The sequence below is a fragment of the Pyricularia grisea genome (genome assembly GCF_004355905.1).
Source record: "Pyricularia grisea strain NI907 chromosome Unknown Pyricularia_grisea_NI907_Scaffold_1, whole genome shotgun sequence".
NCBI classification, from domain to species: Eukaryota; Fungi; Ascomycota; class Sordariomycetes; order Magnaporthales; family Pyriculariaceae; genus Pyricularia; species Pyricularia grisea.
The window spans coordinates 2711142-2730101 of record NW_022156716.1 but is presented as its reverse complement, the minus strand read 5'-3'; the positions used below and the strand labels follow the sequence as shown (position 1 = coordinate 2730101).

Below are 18960 nucleotides of genomic sequence, written 5' to 3'. Positions count from 1 at the left end.
CTATAGAGTATCGAAGCTAGGGGTGGCGGAATGACTCGGGTCTTTTTTTTTTTTTTTTTTTTTTTTTGCGGGTATGCATGTTGCTTGGCAAGTCCAACAGCGTGGATGAGGTGTGCCCAGGCCAAATCCTGTCGTTTTATGGCACATATATTACCGCAGGGGACGTGGGGACAAGCGACCACTAAACTATCCCGAGGGGTTGATAGGGATGGATGCGCCGTTCCAATTACAGTTACACAACATGGCTGACTTGCAGGCTGGGCAAAGTGGATTATAGGGTGCTCTTGAGGAGACCCAAGACTTCTTACACCGGGGTGGCATCAGGTTTGGACAAGCCGACTTTGCCGCCTTTCCAAAGCTCAGGTTCGCCTTGGTCACGCGACCCCGGGGGACCACGTTACATTTCAAAGTGATATTTGTTGAGTTCCTGGTAGTTATAATACATTTGGTTGTTGCAAGACGATAGGAGACACCGGGATTCGGCTCTACGTTTGCAATTTTAGGAACCATCATCAACCCCCCTCTCTCTGTGCGCATTCATTTCTATGGATTGCGGATCCATGCTCTTGGTCTTGGCGCCTCTGATGCCAGAAGACCCTGCAAGCTCCCTGCGCAATGACGCACCACCGTCCAAAAGCCAAGCCAAGCCCGCTTTGTTGCTTTCCGGAATCTATCCTCAAGCCAAGACCAGCCTGTACGTTTGCACCTGGAACGGCCCAATGTCGACCTCGAAACCGTGGCCATCCTCGGTCAATGGAACCTCATCCCCGTCGTCCTCCAATATGTTGGTCTTGACAACCTTGGCCAGGTTCCAAAGCGAGCGCACCGTCCCGACGCCGCGTCCTCCCAGGCTGTCAAAAACCCGAACAATCACCGACTTCTGACCATGGGGTCGCGCCGGCAGGTCGCCGCGACTGACATCGGCGTCGTCCTCGCCCCGCTTCACGGCGTCCAGCACGAGGTTCTTGTCGCCGGTCAGGCTCAGCGGCTGCTGGGCAGAGAGCTTGGAGAGCACCGAGTCGTCGGCTCCGACGAGGCGTAGAGGGTTGTTGAAGTTTAACGACGCCCGGACGGTATCCGGTCCGAGAGGGCCGACGTGCGGCATGATGGCCCAGCAGATTGCGTGCTTGCCCATGTCGGCCGTGTCGTCGGGGGCTTTGGGTGACCGGAGGAGCGAAAGACGCATCACGTTTCCGGCTGTCGAGAAGCCGTACTTGCTGTCGTTGAGGATGGAAACGCCGTAGCCGTGCTCCGACAGGTCGGCATACTTGTGCGAGCACACTTCGAATTTGGCCATGTCCCAGCTAGAAAGAAAGGGAGACATATTAGCAAAGAGGCTATGTTTTAGAACTGGGGCTTAACTTACGAGGTATTGTAGTGTGTCGGCCTGCGGATAACGCCATACTGGGTGTCGTACGACGCTTCGTGATGTCGAATATCCACAGGGAACTCAACCTTGAGGAACTTCATGTTCTCATGCCAGTCGACCTCGGCAGAGAATTCGATGTACGGGAGATAACCTTCGTCAGGGAGAGATGCTGACAGCGAGATTGTCGTCTTGATGGAGCTCACTTCGCTGATCTTCATCTCGGTTGCGACACTGACACGGTGAGGGCCATCTTCGACGATAGTTGTTGTCGCCGTGCTGCTCCCAGGCAGCTCCTGTCGTGTCTCCAGATGGAACACCTCGACATCCCAAGCTTGCCAGTACACCGGTTTGTCGTCGTAAATTGCATACTGGTTTGCTTTGCCTGCCAGGACCTCCCGCTTGGCCCTGTTGTCGTAGAGCGAAGTGAGACACCCCTTATCCACGGTGACTGTGAAGGCTTCGTTCTCTAGCACGAACACGCCCGAAGAAGATTCCTTGACCGTCACAGCATTTTGGTTTTCAGACTCCTCAAAGTCCTGGGTGGAAAGAAGCATGCCGCTACCACGCGCAATAACATCTTTCCCATCCTTGGTCTTGACGAGCTCAGCGCGAGGCCACGGCAGTGTGTTTATGGCAAGGCGGCTGTTTTCAGACTCCTGGGACAAGCCAATAGTCGTGTGGAGATTTTGCAAAAGCCCGGCTGCGCTCTTGAAGGCCTTGGCATACACCTTGTCCGAGTCGTCGTAGCACATTTTAATCGCCGTACCAGGGAGGCAGTCGTGGAACTGACACAGCAGCACACCCTCCCACATCTCTTTCAGCTCCTTTGTCGGGTATTTGTAGCTTTCGGGGTTCTCGATCGACGCTAGGGTTGCCAAAAGCTCGATATCCCTGAGCAAGAACTCTGCCTGCCGGTTTTTGAGCTTTGTATTTGCCTGGGTCGTGTAAACACCCCTGTGGAGCTCAAAGTAGAGGTCTCCATGCCAAGTGGGCAACGTGTGTGCTTTTGGCATAAGTTGGTCAAAGAACTGGTCAACAGTCTTTCCAAGATGCACTCTTGGGAGCATGCCGGTAGTGTCCGAGAGGCCCCTGAGTCTACGAAGTCGTTCAATCTGCTCCCAGGTGGGACCACCACCACCATCTCCTTTGCCAAACTAGAATTCGAATCCGTCAGCCATAGGGTTTGGCTACTCTGTATGTTCTTGCATATATGCTTACCAAGATAAGAGAAGTTCGGTCCTTGTCCAATGTCCTGTGCTCTACCACGCTGCGCTTTATCTCTGCAAGTGTTCCGTTGGCGCAGTAAGTCTTTGCCGGCGGCATGTGGCACAGCACCTGGCTGCCGTCAAGCGAGACCCTTTTGATTCCAGACAGAGTTGATTAATTTGTGTTTATGGCTAGTTTTGGTTGAGATGCTTTGCAGTGTGAGCTTACCAATTAAATGTAGTGTGTGGGAAATCGTTGACGCTGTTGAAGCAAAGCTTTTGGGTAACAAATCGATCCATTCCGGCCTGCCTACACAGTTGTGGTATCTGAGGACTTTGTCCAAAGGTATCAGGCAGAAAGCTTGTGGTTGACCTGGCACCAAAATTGCTTTCGAAGAACCGCTGACCGTAAAGGAATTGTCTAACCAGAGACTCGCCGCTGGGCATGTTGGTGTCATGCTCAACCCAGCTGCCACCAATCGGGTGGAACTGGCCAGAAGCTACCTTGGCTTTGACCCTCTCAAATACATAGGGGTACATCTCTTTGAGCCAAGCAAACTGCATCGAGACGAAATCAGCCGCCAGTCAACCGTGATCGACACAACTCAAGGTTCATGCTGCAAGAGACTTACCTGTTGCGCCTGGGAGCATGCAAAATTCAGCTCCGGGTAACGATCCATCAGATCGCACTGGTTGGACCAGGACCTGGCAACCTTGCGCTTCGTCTCCTCCCAGGGCCACAGCCAGCATGTATCAATGTGACAGTGCCCAACCGCGAAGACGTCTGGACTTCTGCTGGAATCCGCGTATACAGCTTCCGAATCGACGTTTGGCCCCAAGTATCCTGCAGCAACCTTGCGCGCCGCGGTGATGGAACTCTTGTCTCCCAGCTTGAAAGTGTCAATGATCTGGCTGGCTACCGTCAGGGCCTCACGCTGCTCCCAAGAGTTTTCTGGGAATTCCATGGCAGCGTCGGATATAATTGAGTAGTCGAACAGCAGCCGGCGAGCCTCTAGAAAGACAGACACGAGTTCCGAGGTTGCCAATGCAAACTTCTTGTCGGGGTCTGGGGGCTGAATCGAGTCTCCTCCTGGGTTGTTCTTGAAGATCGGGGCACCTGGACCATTTCCAAACATGCCATTGCACGCCATCTCGATGTAGATCGTATGCTGAGCCCCATCCCGGAACGAGTCTGGAATGATCCACTCCACCCTCTCTTTGCGGCCCGTGAGACCTTGGAGGGGCTTACCATCAGCCGTCCACACGGTACCCTCATTGTTGCAGTCCCAGTGCAGTTCAACGTGCTCGGCAGTCTGCATCTCAGCCGGCAGGGTTATGTCCACCTTGAACCAGTGAGTAGACCAAGATGGCCCGAACGACTCCCCCACCTGAGTCGGGCGGAACTCGTTTGATGGGCTGGTCGCCTCGGCAAAAGTTGGGCGCGTCAGTCCCGGCGCGCTCCAGACGGATAGACTGAGGTGTGGCGGCTCTGAGACCTTCTGATCATACAGCATGCTGTGTTTTCAATGAGGGTATGAGTATTCGTCTTCTTTTCTTTTCGTTGCGTCAAGACATTATTACTTACGCAAGCAGATTGAACTTTTCCCATTGGCCTGGTCCAGAAAAGTTCGGGAGCCGCTTCTGATAGAGATGATTGATGCGTTTTCCTACCGGTACGTCGGCGCGTAGGGGGTACGTCCGGCTGACGGAGGCGCCATCGCCGTGACCACCACCATGGTCGTCAGTACACATTTTATGAGTATTGACAAGGGCACTGTTCAATATCACGAGAAGGATATACGATCAGTGTGTCGATATACAAAGTCTGAGACTGGCAAGGGCTGTTGGAGTGACAAGATTAATTTGTTATATTTTAACCGATTGGAAAATCACGCTTGTAGGATCTTGTCCTCCGGGCCCGGGGAGTTCACATCGGGGCCAGTATCTGAGCACATGTTATTCCCTGCCTCGGGGGACTATCCGGCCGACTTGTATGTATTGCCCCTTTTTTTCGTAATCTCCCCCGCAGCCCCCGCAAACCAGGGAATCCATCTCTGGACTCTGGGGCCGTTATTGTTGACCCCTTTGGACTTGGACTTTGTAGCATCCACCACCAATCTTGGACCCATCGGAAAGTCGGTGTAAGCGGAAACCATGAGCCAACTCCGTGGGTCTATGACTGATCAGGAGGTTATAATTTGTTATTGATGCTGCCGAAAAGATGGGTTTTCGTTCCCGCTCGTGTCCCAGGAAAGTATCCCTTTACCACATGGACAACCCCAGTAGATAGGCTCTGGAAGATGGCTCACCCCGCACGTACTCGCGGGGTTAATGTCAAGGTGGATTTGAGAATTTGGGGAAAACCTGGGGGGGTCCTGATAGCGGGTCAACTTCTGTTTCGTTACCTAAACAGGATCGGATCCAGATGGGCGACTGGCATGAACCCATCTGGTATTCAACTGTTGAATAATTAGTGGAATTGCACATCAAAGCAAGACCTCGGTCTTCCAGCATTTGCCGACATCATTTTTGACTCGGTCACAGAGGGGTTGGATGTGAAAAAAGCTGGACGCAGACAAGAGAGAGTGGTGAAGAACGAAAGCGCGCTGACCACTGGGAGCTCCAGCGTGGGGTCAATGTTTAGCTGGTGGAGATGGCCCGCAGTGTGAGATGGTGGGGGTGGGCACCAAACATACGGGGACATTACGAAGTATAGTGGTTCCCCTGGTCAGTGAACCTTGCTAAATCGCTTGGCTCAGTGGAACCGCTCCTACTATTGGTACACTATTACAACTTTGGACAGGATGTACCTCGAAATCAAGCGGCTACATACACCACCATTTGAATGAGATTGCCCTCGGCGCCTATTCTACTTCTACCTGAATAGGGTTGATGGGGCATTACATTAACAGCGGCCCATCGGGTCATCCCCGATGCCTAGCCCGGTCTTTTGTTATTGGGTCCGACTCGCGGAGCCGCCTTCAACCGTGACCAGAGGACTGCAAAATCATCACCCTAAAGAAGCACAGGACGGCACACCCACCACTAAGATATGCTAGATCTAGTTCGGAAAAAAGAGCCCTCGCAGAGCAGTCATGACCAGTAACGACTTGGTAACGTTTGCGGGCGATGGAGGTGCAGGACTGGTGGACCTCACCCAGGCCACCATCTTCATCCACGCCGACGACTTCCCAGGCGTGCACATCGCCGCCAGAAACCTTGCCCAGGATTTCGCCCGCGTGACCGGCGACGCCTCGCGACCGGTTGTCCTGATTGAAGGAAGAGCAGACTCTGCCGACATTGAAAAGGTGGAAAATGGCATCGTTATTGGTAGTTTGCAGAGAAGCCCCTTGCTGCAATACCTGAAAGGAAATGAGCTCGCTTCTCTAGATACTGGGCGAGTTCTTGGAAAGTGGGAGGCCTTTACGACTGCTGTCCTTGAGCAGCCGTTCTCATGGTGCAAAAGATCTTTGGTCATTGCCGGGAGTGACAAAAGAGGTGCCATTTTTGGAACATATACGCTATCGGAACAGATCGGGGTATCACCGTGAGTGAACATCGACGACTGGTTGCCTGCACAAGAAAATCACGGTGAAAGTACATTTGAATAATAGGTGATTCATCAACAGATGGTACTACTGGGCTGATGTGTCACCCAAGCACCGTACTTCTATCCATGCTCTACCTGTCATCACTTACCAAGGAGAGCCAAGCGTCAAGTATCGGGGAATCTTTATCAATGACGAGGCACCTGCCCTCACAGGCTGGGTTCTTGAAAACTTTGGTAGCTATGGTCCGGAATTTTACAAGAAAGTCTACGAACTGTTGCTACGTCTCAAGGTATGTCAAGGGACTGCAATTGTCCTGGTTGCAGGCTATTTTAACCAGACTAACCAAAATTACAGGCAAATTTCATGTGGCCGGCAATGTGGCCTGGATATCCAAACCCGGGAGCCATATTCTTTACAGATGATGCAGAGAACGCCCGGATTGCAGACGAGTACGGCATAACAGTTTCTACCTCACATCACGAGCCGATGCAAAGAGCCACCAGCGAGTGGTTCGCTGATAACCCTGACGGCAGCTGGAACTGGGTGACAAATCATGAGAAGATTACCGACTTCTTCAGGGAGGGAGCTAGCAGGGCCAAAGGACTCGAATCTTATTTCACCCTGGGAATGCGCGGAGAATATGACAAGGGAATGAATGCAGATGACCCGGCTGCTGTTGTGCGTGACGTACTCAAGACGCAAAGAGAAATCTTCAAGGATGTATATGGGCAAGAAGATGCCGTGCCACGTAAGTGACAGTTTATGAAAGGTCGTTCTACTGTCGGGGCGGTCTCATCTTTAGCTGCTGCTGACTTTTCACATCTTGCTACTACAGAGCTACTTGCTCTCTACAAGGAAGTCCAAGATCAATACGATAGCGGCCGTCTTGAGGTGCCAGAAGATGTGACACTGCTCTTTGCCGATGACAACTTTGGAACAATCAGAAGACTGCCAACTGGGAATGAGATCGAAAGAAGCGGCGGCGCAGGTGTAAGGCTGATGGCTTGCTTCTCACAATAATTATTTCTAGAGGCTAATGAGTGTGTGCGGCTCAGATATACTATCACTTCGAGTACGTCGGGGTGCCCAGAAGCTACAAGTGGATCAACAGCAATTCGTTGGTAAGCCAAGATCTGCGCCGCCGCCACCACCGGTCTCATAATCAAAAGAGTGGCTTCACTAACAAACATCCCGACTCAGGGCAAGACCTGGCACCAACTAAGGGAGGCCCATAGGAGAAAAGCAAATAGAATCTGGGTCTTTAACGTTGGCGACATCAAGCCGATCGAGGTGCCCCTGACTTTTGCCATGAAGCTTGCTTGGGACATCAACTCAGTGAAGCACGACAACTTCCAGACGGCGTTTTACAAAAGCACCGCTGAGTCTTATTTCAGCGATTCTCTCCTTTCACACAATATTGCCGCAAACTGGCAGGCATACGACCGACTCGCCAGCTTGCGCAGACACGAGCACATTGAGGCCTCAACCTTTTCCTTGCTCCATTACAACGAAGCAACCAAAGTCGCCGAGCGCTGGAAGGACCTTCTCACCGACGCTGAGAACATATACGCCCAATGCAGCGAAGCAGAGAAACCCGCAGTCTTCGAGCTGGTTCTTCACCCGGCTAAAGCTTCCTACATCTTTGTTCAGCTGCAGATCACGTTGGCGCGTAATCAGATGTTTGCAAGACAAAGACGCAACACAACAAACTCGGTCGCTCGCAGAGTTCTTGAGCTTTTTGACGCCGACTTTGATCTCTCGGAAGAGTTTCACCACAAGCTTCTACAAGGGAAATGGAACCACATCATGTGTCAAGCTCACATGGGATATGGAGATACATGGCATGCCCCCTCCCGCGATATGATATCGGGACTCTGCTACGTCCAAACCAGACAAAACTCGAATGCAATTGTCGGGCAGATGGGAGTCGCGGTGGAGGGGCATGAAGGCGTGAGGCCAGGAAGGATCAATGAAGAGTCGGAGCGTACACACCCGAGCCGGAGGGATCTAGTACCGGGCCTTACGCTTTCGCCCATGAGCCGTTATGGGCCTGCCAGCCGATGGTTCGACATCTTCACGCGAGGCACCCAAGTCATTCATTGGCAGGCAAGCTCGCCTTACTCGTGGATCACACTGTCCCAGAAAAATGGTACATTGAATCCCAAGTCGGAGGATCCGGATGAAGATGCTCATGTCGAGATATCCATTGATTGGGACCAGGTTCCAGATGACTTCATGTCCGAGATACTCATCGATATCCGCTCAGAAGAAGGCGACTTTGAGCAGGTGCACCTGCCTGTTGACGGTCGGCGTCTGCCATCATCCTTTTCCGCTGGGTTTGTTGAGGCTGATGGCGTTATTTCCATACCCGCACCACGTGTCCATGGTCCTTTACCGGCCGGCTACCAAGTGCTTCCCGAGATGGGAAGAGGTCTGGAAGGCTCAGTAGCCAATCTTGACGCTCTCAACGCTGATTCGATGCTTGGGCAATCTTTGGAGTACAAGACGTATGTCTTCACAGATATGGTCGCGGCAGACATGAACGTAGCAGCCTTGGTTTTGTGGTTCAACATGACACTCAATATTGATCCCACGAGCCCCATGAGCTTCAAAGTTCAGGTTGACGATGGTCCACCTTATACTCATACATTACTTTCGATACATGGCCAAAGAGGCCCGATAGGAAGTGCATTCCCCGACGGCTGGATTCATGCCGTTAAGGACTGCGTCTGGCTGCGCAAGTACACCATCAGCGCTGCTAGGCTCGGCCCTGGGGAACATACCATACGCCTCTGGTTGGGACACAGCAATTTGGTGCTAGAAAAGATTGTCATTGATTTTGACGGGATGAAGCCTAGCTATCTAGGTCCCCCTGCGAGCATGTATATCGACTAGTCTAGAATAAGGTAAACATGCTCTTAGTATTACCTACTCTAGCCTCTAGTCATTACCAGAATCACTTGCGTCTCTATAAGCTTAGCTGCATTGCGAGTAGAAAGGAGGCGAAACTTCCTTGCAGGTCGAACCGGACTATAATCAAGGGCAACAAGTTGGTCAGCTAGGTTTGAACGAATATACCACGTAATGAGAAGTCTTGTTGTTTCACTTACAGCACAGGTGGTGCAGCCAGTGTAACCCTGACCGCCACACTGCTGGTACTTGGCAACCGTACACCCGCTATCACCGCCGCCGCCGCCGCCGCTGCCGCCACCACCGCCACCCGACGGGGACGACGGCTGCGGAGTGCTGGGCGCGGTGCCGACGGGGCTGCTGCCGACCTTGCAGGTGCTCTCGCAACCCGTGCAGGCGCTGCCGGCCGCCTTGGTGGTGCCGCCGCTGTACACGGCCGGGCCGGGCATGCTGTAGCTCGACATGGACGTGTGGATGTTGACCAGGATACCCGGGTTGTTCTGGGCAAACGCGCCGGGGAAGCTCACCGTCGCGGGGCTGGCGGACCCGGAGCCCGCGACGGTGATTTGGTAGCACGTAATGTAGAACTGGCCACCACCGGACGATCCGGCGGCGTGGAGGGCGAGCGCCTCGGCGCGGAGCAGGTAGTCTCCCGGGGCGATGTCGGACGGGATCTTGACGTTCATCTTGCCGCAGCAGCTGTTGTGATGGAGTGTTAGATGATTTTTTTTATTATTTTGTGATGAAATGGTGCTTTTGGATACGCTCAAGGCTTTTTTTTTCAGACGAAACCGAGGGTCTGATGAGAAAAGAGGGAGGGAGGGAGGGAGAAAGCGCTTACGTGTTGAGGTCCTTGGTTCCCCAGTAGTCGTCATCACCAGACCCGCTGCCGGACTTCTTGGCCCACGAGTCCTGAAAGATCTTGAACCACCCGCCGGAGCCGTCATTGGTGGCAGCGTTGTCGACCTTGCTCAGGTAGACGGCCACGGGGCCGTAGTGGGCTCCGCCGATGGCCTCGTTGCTGCACGACCGGTCGCCGTTCTGCTGGTGCATCTCGACCGTCACCGTCGAGCCGGCGTTGACGGCGCACTTGCGGCTAACGGGTCCCGAGTTGGCGTTGCACCGAATGTCGTTGGACGCGACGTTTGTCACGGGCGAGTTGGACAGCGGGAGGCGCGCGCATTGCGATCCGTGGATTGCGAGAGTGTTATGTTAGACTTTTTTGTTTTGTTTTCGTTTCTATCCCCCTTCTCATTCCTCTCCGATCATCACGTCTGAGATGGAAGGGGGCTCAAAATAGTTCAGAAAGTAAATCAAAAAGAAAGAGGGAAACTTATCATGTCAACTCCATCAACCCAAAGCTGCTGGAAAGTGGCATGGCCCAGCACCTCTCTTGCGGCCAAGGCTGCCAGAAGTGAGAAAACGTATGACTTCATGATGAGAAACACTACGCGCTGTTTTCCAAAGGTGATTTGTGAGGGAAAAAAAAGAGCAACAAAGTATAAGCATGCCAACCGCCCTGGGCAGTTATGGCAGTTCTTATATGGCACGCATTGAGCAGCACCGACACCCGCGATACACCGTGACCTGTTTTTTTTTTTCTTCTTTTCTTTACCGCATCTAGACCTTCAAAACCAAGGCCGAGCCCCTAGTTTATTTCTCTGCACTATCGCCGACGGATACCAAGGTCACCAAGGACTAACTCGCGGAGGTCTCGTCCGAGCACTAAGACATAGCAAGGACCGCTTCCCCGGAAAGACCCAACCCCTTTGAGGGCGAAGAGCCAACCGATCGTGATTTATGGCCTGCCTGATCCGGAAAGCTCAGTACAATCGGAGCGAAACCATGGATCAGTCAATCACGGTTGCGAGGAGGTTCTGTGGCTCACCTGGTCTGCCCAGCAGGGCCAGCCCCTGTCTCCTGGGTTATATATATTGCTGTTGAAATTTAGTGGTGTACACAAAATCTCCCCAAGCACATTGGGCCAAGCACCTTGTATTGGTGGGAACATGTGCTGCATCTTCCCAACTTGTGTTGTTTTTGCTGCGACGTGACGCAAACAGCAAGCTCCGGCGGCTGACGGGCCGTTGTATAGTTGTCGAATCGGGAAACCAAGGAGGCACATCTCCCGCTTTCGGCATCCACTCACCGTTCAAAGAAAGGTCTGCTCAAAAAAAGCAACAGAAACATGCTTTGAAAAAGAAAAGCATTTATTTTTCTTTTCTTTTCTTTTTGGTAAATTTCATAAGAAAAAAGAAAAAAAGAGCTAGGGTGTTGTTACAAAATGTGTTTTTTATACCCAGTAAAATTGTCGATCGCGTCCAAGTATTTAACGTTGCCGAAATTGACAACCAGACGAGTATCCTGCCGGCAACCCGAGCACTACTTATTTAGAATAAGGTCTAGAACTAGCGCAGTAGAAAAAAGTAGGAAAAGTACGACGTGGGGTCATAAGTAAATACTCGCTCGCTCGCAAAGACAAGGGGGTATGTCCAGTTGGAGATGTCCCAAGGTGCATTTTTTATGTGATTGAACACAAGGTCGGAGAAGAAAAAGACACTAAAATGGTATATGACAAAGACTTGTGTGCAAGAAATAGAACTTTGCAAAGTGCAACAAGAAAAGAAAAGAAAAAGAGAATACAAAGATTGAACTCGTACAAAGCCAGCACACAAATCTATGGCAGGGAATCAATGGTACATCCAGAGCTCATACCTAGGGGAATCAGCCAGAGCAGACGAAAGGAGACATGATATATGGCGTACGCACCACGCACAGCAAATGCCGGTCGGTATATATATCCCAAAGGGGCAAGGTGCAAAAATAGAAAGAAAAATGAAAACTGAAGGAGCACGGAGAGATCCTGGCAGAAGAGTTTCAACGACTTGGTGGACGCTTTCATTCCTCATCGACGCTTCCCATGGCCGTACTGCTCTTACTGCCCTTTCGTCCGATTTTCAAGATGCTCAGCCTCTTGCGTACACTGCCGAGCTTAGCAGCAGGTCCACCCGCAGCTCCTCCCGAGACGAACTTATCTGCGGGGAGCGATTCAGCGGCCGGTCTAACGTCGGTGCTTCTGCGCCCAGCAGGGGCTTCATTATTGTATCTGCCCGTCTGCCCGACTCCGGACCCCATCGTTGCCGAATAATCGGTGAACCATTCTCCGGCGTCTTTAGCGTCGGGTCCATTTTCGTTGGTCGTCACGGTGGCTGTCGATGTCATGAGCGAGAAATCCTGCTTTTCCAAGACAGAGAGCGGCCTGAAAATACTGCGCCGCTTGTTGGCAGTGGTGGTATCACGGCTACTGACACGGCTCAAATCTCCGTTCACATCGTGGTCTTTTTGTGTCGGAGATTTCAGTTGCTGTCGGGGTGTCTTCAGCGGCTCATTATTGGTGTTCAAAGGCGGAAGCGGTGACTGCCAAGTAGCCTGGTGCTGTGATAGAGGCGACGTAGGTGTGGGCGGAGTTTCCTTCTTGCGCCCACCCAGAAAGCTTAACCGCGCGCCTTTGCCCTGTCGTAGAGACACAGGCCTTACAGTCACTACAGATTCATCTGGATGCGCCATAATACTGCCGTTCGTCATGAAGGGCGACATCAAGCCCTGCTGTCGTCCAACAGGTGAAGATGCATGATCTGCGGCAGAAGTTCGCGACCATGTCGGCGATAGGACAGAGCTCGATGCTTCTTGCTGCGGCTGTGGCGGCGCGAACGTTGCTATCTCGGATGCGAAGGTGCTCTCAAAGTCTACAACGCAACACCAGGTCAGTATCTAGATGAGAATGGCATATCAAATCGGACTGAAGGGCTTACATCGTTGCAGATCCACATGATGGCGAGAAAGGATCTCATTAGAGCTCTTGGCCATGTTGGAGAGCACACGCTTCAACATGATGGCATGATCGATCAGCGCCATCTTGATAGCATTGTCCTTGGGGTCTAGGACCACATCGTCGTCACTATCGTCATCAGATTCATCGGCATCGGAATCATCGTCATTCCCCTGGCCCTGGGCGTCTTTGCGTGGCGGCTTCGCCGAAGTTATCAGCTGCCGGTAGCATGCAACACTGTTCTCCGAGTTCGGATTAACTGATATGCTGACTGCATCGACAAGTAGCTGGACCAACTCCTTGCCGCCCTCTCCTTGAAGCACCCTCTTCTCAACGCCAGACATCTCTTGTGTTTTCCGCACTATGCGCTCGAGGGCAGTTTGCTTGGCGTCGAGACTAATATTGTAGCTGTCGACAATCTCGCTTCGACGCAGTATAGTTGGGAATACGTCGGCAGTGACATAAATGGTCTTCTCGGCATAGTGCTCCGCAGGAGGACCGGTCGTGCTGCGCTTGGAAGTGACAGCAAACTTTTGCGGGTGAGGAGACACAAGATACTCGCGAATCGGCTGCGGTACACGCGACCTTTGGAACACGAGGTGTGTCAGGTCACGATCGGGGCTGATGGCCGAGATGACAAGGAATTGGCCTTCGACGTCGTCGACGTTTTCGTTGGTGACGATCTGAGCAGAAGGATACTGTTCCTGAATGCGGTCCGTGAATGCCGATGCCCTCTCGCTCGGCGAGCCCTCGTAAACGAATTCCTTGTCACGGACACTAACCGGGAACCCGAGCCCACGAAAGACGACCTTGTAGTACTTTGGCACTAGCTTGTCGCTCTTGGCCAAGGTCTCATAAATGGTCGCAATCGCCCGCTCTGTTCTTGCGAGCTTGGCAAAGTCGAATACGTTGATCTCGTACTGCTGCTGCAACTCCTTGTACGCCTCAAGAGCACTAGACCAGGCGGCACCATCTTCGAAGTGTTTGATCATCTCAAAGTATATCCGCTCCTTGCGTTCGAAATGCGTCTGCGCCGGGAAAGCTGGATCGATTAAGGCTGGCGTCATCTTGGTCGGGTTCCAGTCGTATAGGTCTGCATGCAAGCGAAGAGCCAAGCCAGCCTCGCCCTGGTTTCGAGCTTCGGCCTGTAGGTGGGCCAGCTGGTGGACATAACGGATGAATATCTCCTCCTTCTGCATATCCCTCAAGAACTCCATGAGACGCAACCTGTGGATGAGGTGGGAAGCCTCGCCGGATCCGGAACCATCGCCGCTGTGTACTGCCACCAGTAACTCGAGTAATTCGTCAACAGTACCCATCAGCTCGCCAAGTGCTGCGTACAAAGGGTCGCCGTCTAGAAGCGATAACGGCTCGAAACGTGCCATCAGCTCGCTAACAAACAACTTCTGCAGGATACTCTCGGTGAGCGGCTTAGACTTGAGATAATCGTCCAAGCAGTCGATAATCTCGGCTTGGATCACCGACAAATCCTCGCTCAGAGTCCACTCGCTCACGATCATAGTTTGTAGCACCTCGACAGCCATCCGGCGAAGACCTTCGTGGACACTTAGACAAAGCTCGACAATCGGCCCAACGAGCGTCGGTACGTATTGCACCTGGTAACCACCCAGCTTGGATAGCCCATATCTTGTCATCTCCTCTGAGCTCGTCTCCCATCCAATGGCTTCCCAAGTTCGGCGCAACAGCTCAGCACCGTGCTCTCTGACATCGCCCGCAATCTTCCAGACCGCCCGCCGTTTCTGCTCCGGGAACGTCTCCAATGCTAGCGAAGGACTGCTGACGAGCTGCAGCAACGTTGTGAAGAACATCTTCCACAGCTCCGTGCTAAAGTTTTCGGCATCATCCGGGTCGGGCAGGAAAGACTCGAGAAGAATTCCAGCGACATACTCGAGAGTTCGCATCGCTGATTTATGGTGAAAGATGTGCACGCTCAGCCAGTCTGGAGGAAACGCTTCGCCTTTCAGAATGCTCATGTGGACGTTGAGAGTGTTCTCAAGGACAATGTGAAGATCCTCCTCGCCCATTTCAAATTGCATCCCGCTTGGCGAGTTCGACAGTGCAGACAGAACGGCGGAAAGTTCGATGAGAGCCTCGTCGAACGCCGCGGGCTCCGTCGTAGGCCTGCTCGGGAAGGGATACTGCGTAGGGAAGAGTAGCGAAAGGCGAGATTTTGGCTTGCGAGGGACCTCCTGTATGGCGGCGTACGACTGCATTATCTTGGGGATGTAATCTGGTATCTCCGGGCCAAGGTGGTCGATCTGGCTGGCTAATACGGAACAGCAAAGGCGAACCTGTTCTTTCCACTGATCTGACACGTTATCTGTGTAACCCCAGTGCGGTGCGATCCACCTGACGGTGTTTGCGCTCAGGACGGATCTTTGGTCTGGGTGGGCGAATATATCGAGCTTGGAGTAGTTTATGATGAGAACGAGCTTGTAAAGGACAAGTTTACCCTTGACCAGTGAACAAGAATCCATAAAGTCAATAGCAATATGCATAATCTCCTCGGTCGTCAGCAGGCCGGAAAGCTCAGGTAGCCAAGTGTGGAAGTACTGCACAGCCAGTGTCTGACTGCCGACAAGAATAGGAATTGTTTGACGCATCATTGCGTCCAGTGACTTGAATATGCTCTGAAGTTGACGTGTAAAACCTGGAGTAGAGCCCGTGATTCCGATGCTTGCCTCCTTAACCTTTTGCTGATCACGAGCAGACGTGACGAACTTGAGGATGTGCCTGACCACTTTGAATGTTGCCCTCAACATTCTTGCGGTCTCTGGGTCGCTGGGTCTGTCGAGTAATCTTGTGAACGATTTGACAAGGCAAGTTGTGGCCGAAGGGTAGTTGAACCTAGTCTCCGCATATTGATCAACCAGAGGACCCAGGTTGAAGCGCCTATCGTGTACAATATCGAGGACTCGAACGAGGGCGGTGAAAACAAGATCCTCATGGTCTTCGTTTCCTGAATACTCGGTAAGGATGGCAAACAAGGCGTCAAGAACATCGTTGAGTAGCTTGACAATCTCGATCTCGGGCACGAATATCACCTGCTTCAAAAGGACGGGCAAATCCTCCTTGGGCATCTCTTTCCACTTGAGCACACCCAGCAGTGCTCTGTCTTGAGAAAAACGAGTGCTGCACAGGTAGCTGTTAATACGCAGCGAGGCCAGCGATCCGCTGAGGTCAGCCTGGCCAGTCCTTGCGTTCCATGGCAAGGATAGGTAACCGCCCCTCGTGCCAGGTGCTTGGGTGGATTTCGGCGTGGCAGTATACTCGTCTACCTTGTAAAGCAGCAGAGAGTGCGCACCATCGGCGATGAAAGCCTCTTGATCCCAAAGAGGCATGTACGCAACTGCAAAAGGAGGGTTTGGAATGTCGGCAAGGAACATGACCACATGAGACGTGAACACATCTTCCGGTGCCAGGAGCAGTCTAACTGTTTGATCCCAGCTCCCATCGCGCTCGACGGCAACAGTCTTCCACGAGCTCAAGCCTTCACTGTTCGACGAGGGATATATGCTGTTCTCGATTCGCTCACCTGAGGCACGGCGTACCTCGAGTGTGAGCTGGAGGTTGGTCAAATGCGCGGAGCTAGGCAGCGATGTGGATCCACCACCGAATTTTGACAGCCCGTACTGTTTCGCAAGGCCTGCTGTGTTGATTGTAAGGTATATATCGGATCTTGGTTTGGTGGGTGCACCTGAAAAACCGAGCTTGTTGGTCTTGCAGACGCTCGAGAGCAACGTCGGGGTAGACTTGATGAGATTATCGGCATCTGGGTGGTTAAAGGCTCTCAGCACAAGCTGCAACCGCTCGGCACCCCTCGACTTTTCCACCTGGGTAGTCTTGTTCTCGATCAGATTATTAATAAGAGAACCCGGGTCACCGATGGCCCCGCCCTTCTCAGCTCCAGGCTTCTCTGTTGTAGATGTAAATATGTTGATGACATGTTCGACTTCATCCTCTTGTTTCATTATCGCGTTCAGTTTCATAATGCCGACGCCGATCGTCCGATCAGCGCTCAGCTCCGAAGGACCACCATCGAGAGACCACCTGGTCCCTTTGGAGTTTGCAGTCCCCGGGGGGCCATCTCGGCTTTCGGCTCCACCAACAATCGAGACTTGGCTCTGGACGTCCGGTCGCTGTTCCGTCAGAGGATCTAGCCTGGATCCGCCTCCGCTTCTAGAGAAAGCAGACCTAGTGCTCTTCCCTGCCCACATGAGGCTCCTGCGCATGGACTTGTTCCCACTCGACAGGGGCGGCTTGGAGTGTTCCTTGCCAAAACTAGGGATTGCGTGGTTGACAGGTCCAGTCCGCGAAGCGGGCTTGCCCATGGGGATATCCTGCGGTGCATGTACCTTGACCACCAAGAACAGCTCCGATTCAGCCGAAGGGGCTTCGCCAATGTCGGTGGCTGACAGATCTGTGAACAGCGCCTTGAGTTGACTAGACATTGTAAGGGCGCCAATGGCACCGCCTGCGGGAACTTCTACCGAATAGTTTTCAGAAAGGCGTACTAGATCCCCGGTGCCTGCGTCCTTTCTGGCGAGATAGAACAACAACCTGGAGGCTTCGAATGATGTACCAGCAAAGCCCTTGATATCGATAAACAGATGATGCAGTGCAGTGGTTTCGACGGGCGGCTGTGGACTTTCATCCAACAGGCTCATGATAGACTGCAGCTTGGTGATCTCCACGACTGAGTCGTCGCCCGTGAGAACTCGTCCACGCTCCCGGGGGTCTCGCACTATAACCTCGCCGCCGCATAACTTGTTGACGCGTACGAGATCCCAGACCGTCTTTTCACGCAAGTTGTTATACTCCCACGAGGTGAGGACATTATGTAAAAACTGCTGCCTTGAAAAGTTGAGTGTCGATATTAGCTGGGACAACCGATCGAGTTTCTGATATTGCCGCGCCAGCAGCAGCCCGTGCAAATTTGTCGAGTGCCATTCCCGAAGGCAAGATGCTATCTCATCAATTAGTGGTTCTGAAGTCGAGGTCGGTGTCTCATCGCCAATCTTGAGCATCGGCACGGGCGCCTGTGGTCGAGGTTGGCCCGGCTCATGCTTCAGAGCAACGGATAGGCGTTTGGGCGTCACGTCGGTGGACTTTCTGGTCTTGGAGACATCACCGCCAATTTTATCAAAGGCGGCTATTGGAACCTGCAGGATCCTGGACTTTTCTCTTTTTTTCTTGGGCTCCACAGGAGTCAAACCGCCCTTCCCAGAATCGCTACCGATATGTACAAGTTCGCCGGAAGGGTCGACCGCGCCATCGTCGCTGTCGTTCTCGTCTGTTTCGTCTGTTTCGCCGAGCAATTCACGTACCTCGACGCAGCTCCGGGGGAATATTCCGCTGAATACGCGCGCCTCCAGCGTCTGACCCTTTACCGAAGTGAGGCCTGCGAGTAGACTCGGAGGCGCAACGAGGTATCCCCTGAGCCAGTCGCCATCGGGAGTCTCTTCTATTATGTAAAGGTCATCGCCGATTTCGAGTGGCAAGTCGGCCGGACTTTGAGCAGCAAAAGGGTAGGTCGCGACGGCGAAGGCGATTCGGGGCAAAGGGTGCCAGGGCATCGTGATCGCACGTCGCGCATAAGTGGGTGTCGTGTATGCCGAATCAGTCTCGATAATCGGTGACTGGGAACACAAGAAAGAAAGATCGGCGGGTCGGGTCGAACAAGGGGTATATCCAGTTGGACGCTGGCGCAATCTTTTGTCTTTCCAGGGCTACACAGCAGCAGCGCGTGCGAGGTGGCGCTCGGAGTAAGAAATTTTTGTGCGGCTCCGCCGCCGTTTGTTTGCAAATCGGTGACGCGACACTATGAGGGAGCAATCGGAACTGTAGGCATAGTCGAGGAGGTCTGTGTGAGTGGTATGTGCGGGATGGATGCCTGAGAGGGTCAGAGAGAGATGGCTGGGCTTGCCCTCATTCCGAATGTACGTACATACAACGACCCGTACGCAAATTAATTTCCAAGTCGAGATAAGATGCCTCTCGATTTAGCAGGCAAAATGTAATGCAAATGGATTCAAAGTCCCAAAGAAGAACAGAAGAAAAAAAAAGTCGGGATCC

The 18960-nt window shown here is 52.7% G+C and overlaps 6 protein-coding genes across 6 annotated transcripts; 2 read left to right on the top strand and 4 right to left on the bottom strand.

The window, feature by feature from the left end:
• Window positions 1-186: 186 nt before the first annotated feature.
• PgNI_00796 (uncharacterized protein) lies at window positions 187-510 on the bottom strand (the record flags this gene model as incomplete). The annotated part of the gene is made up of 2 exons (XM_031120873.1): window positions 187-257; window positions 309-510. The coding sequence occupies 2 exons, from the start codon at window positions 508-510 to the stop codon at window positions 187-189; spliced, it is 273 nt and encodes a 90-aa protein (XP_030986691.1).
• A 166-nt stretch (window positions 511-676) lies between these two features.
• On the bottom strand, window positions 677-4387 carry PgNI_00795 (uncharacterized protein; the record flags this gene model as incomplete). The annotated part of the gene is made up of 6 exons (XM_031120872.1): window positions 4160-4387; window positions 3207-4089; window positions 2804-3132; window positions 2588-2726; window positions 1367-2523; window positions 677-1304 (listed from the first exon to the last, which is right to left on the bottom strand). Exons 1-6 carry the CDS (start codon window positions 4324-4326, stop codon window positions 677-679), a joined length of 3303 nt encoding a protein of 1100 aa, XP_030986692.1. The 5' UTR covers window positions 4327-4387.
• An 857-nt stretch (window positions 4388-5244) lies between these two features.
• Window positions 5245-5423, top strand: PgNI_00794 (uncharacterized protein; the record flags this gene model as incomplete). Its single annotated transcript, XM_031120871.1, has 2 exons — window positions 5245-5315; window positions 5354-5423. The coding sequence occupies 2 exons, from the start codon at window positions 5245-5247 to the stop codon at window positions 5421-5423; spliced, it is 141 nt and encodes a 46-aa protein (XP_030985942.1).
• Window positions 5424-5669: 246 nt separating this feature from the next.
• Window positions 5670-9020, top strand: PgNI_00793 (uncharacterized protein; the record flags this gene model as incomplete). Its single annotated transcript, XM_031120870.1, has 6 exons — window positions 5670-6121; window positions 6204-6414; window positions 6480-6873; window positions 6961-7115; window positions 7181-7246; window positions 7326-9020. The coding sequence occupies 6 exons, from the start codon at window positions 5670-5672 to the stop codon at window positions 9018-9020; spliced, it is 2973 nt and encodes a 990-aa protein (XP_030985943.1).
• An 81-nt stretch (window positions 9021-9101) lies between these two features.
• On the bottom strand, window positions 9102-10701 carry PgNI_00792 (uncharacterized protein; the record flags this gene model as incomplete). The annotated part of the gene is made up of 4 exons (XM_031120869.1): window positions 10373-10701; window positions 9877-10226; window positions 9236-9734; window positions 9102-9155 (listed from the first exon to the last, which is right to left on the bottom strand). The coding sequence occupies exons 1-4, from the start codon at window positions 10469-10471 to the stop codon at window positions 9102-9104; spliced, it is 1002 nt and encodes a 333-aa protein (XP_030986695.1). The 5' UTR covers window positions 10472-10701.
• A 609-nt stretch (window positions 10702-11310) lies between these two features.
• Window positions 11311-18461, bottom strand: PgNI_00791 (uncharacterized protein; the record flags this gene model as incomplete). Its single annotated transcript, XM_031120868.1, has 2 exons — window positions 11311-12781; window positions 12848-18461. The coding sequence occupies 2 exons, from the start codon at window positions 18459-18461 to the stop codon at window positions 11934-11936; spliced, it is 6462 nt and encodes a 2153-aa protein (XP_030986696.1). The 3' UTR covers window positions 11311-11933.
• Window positions 18462-18960: the final 499 nt, after the last annotated feature.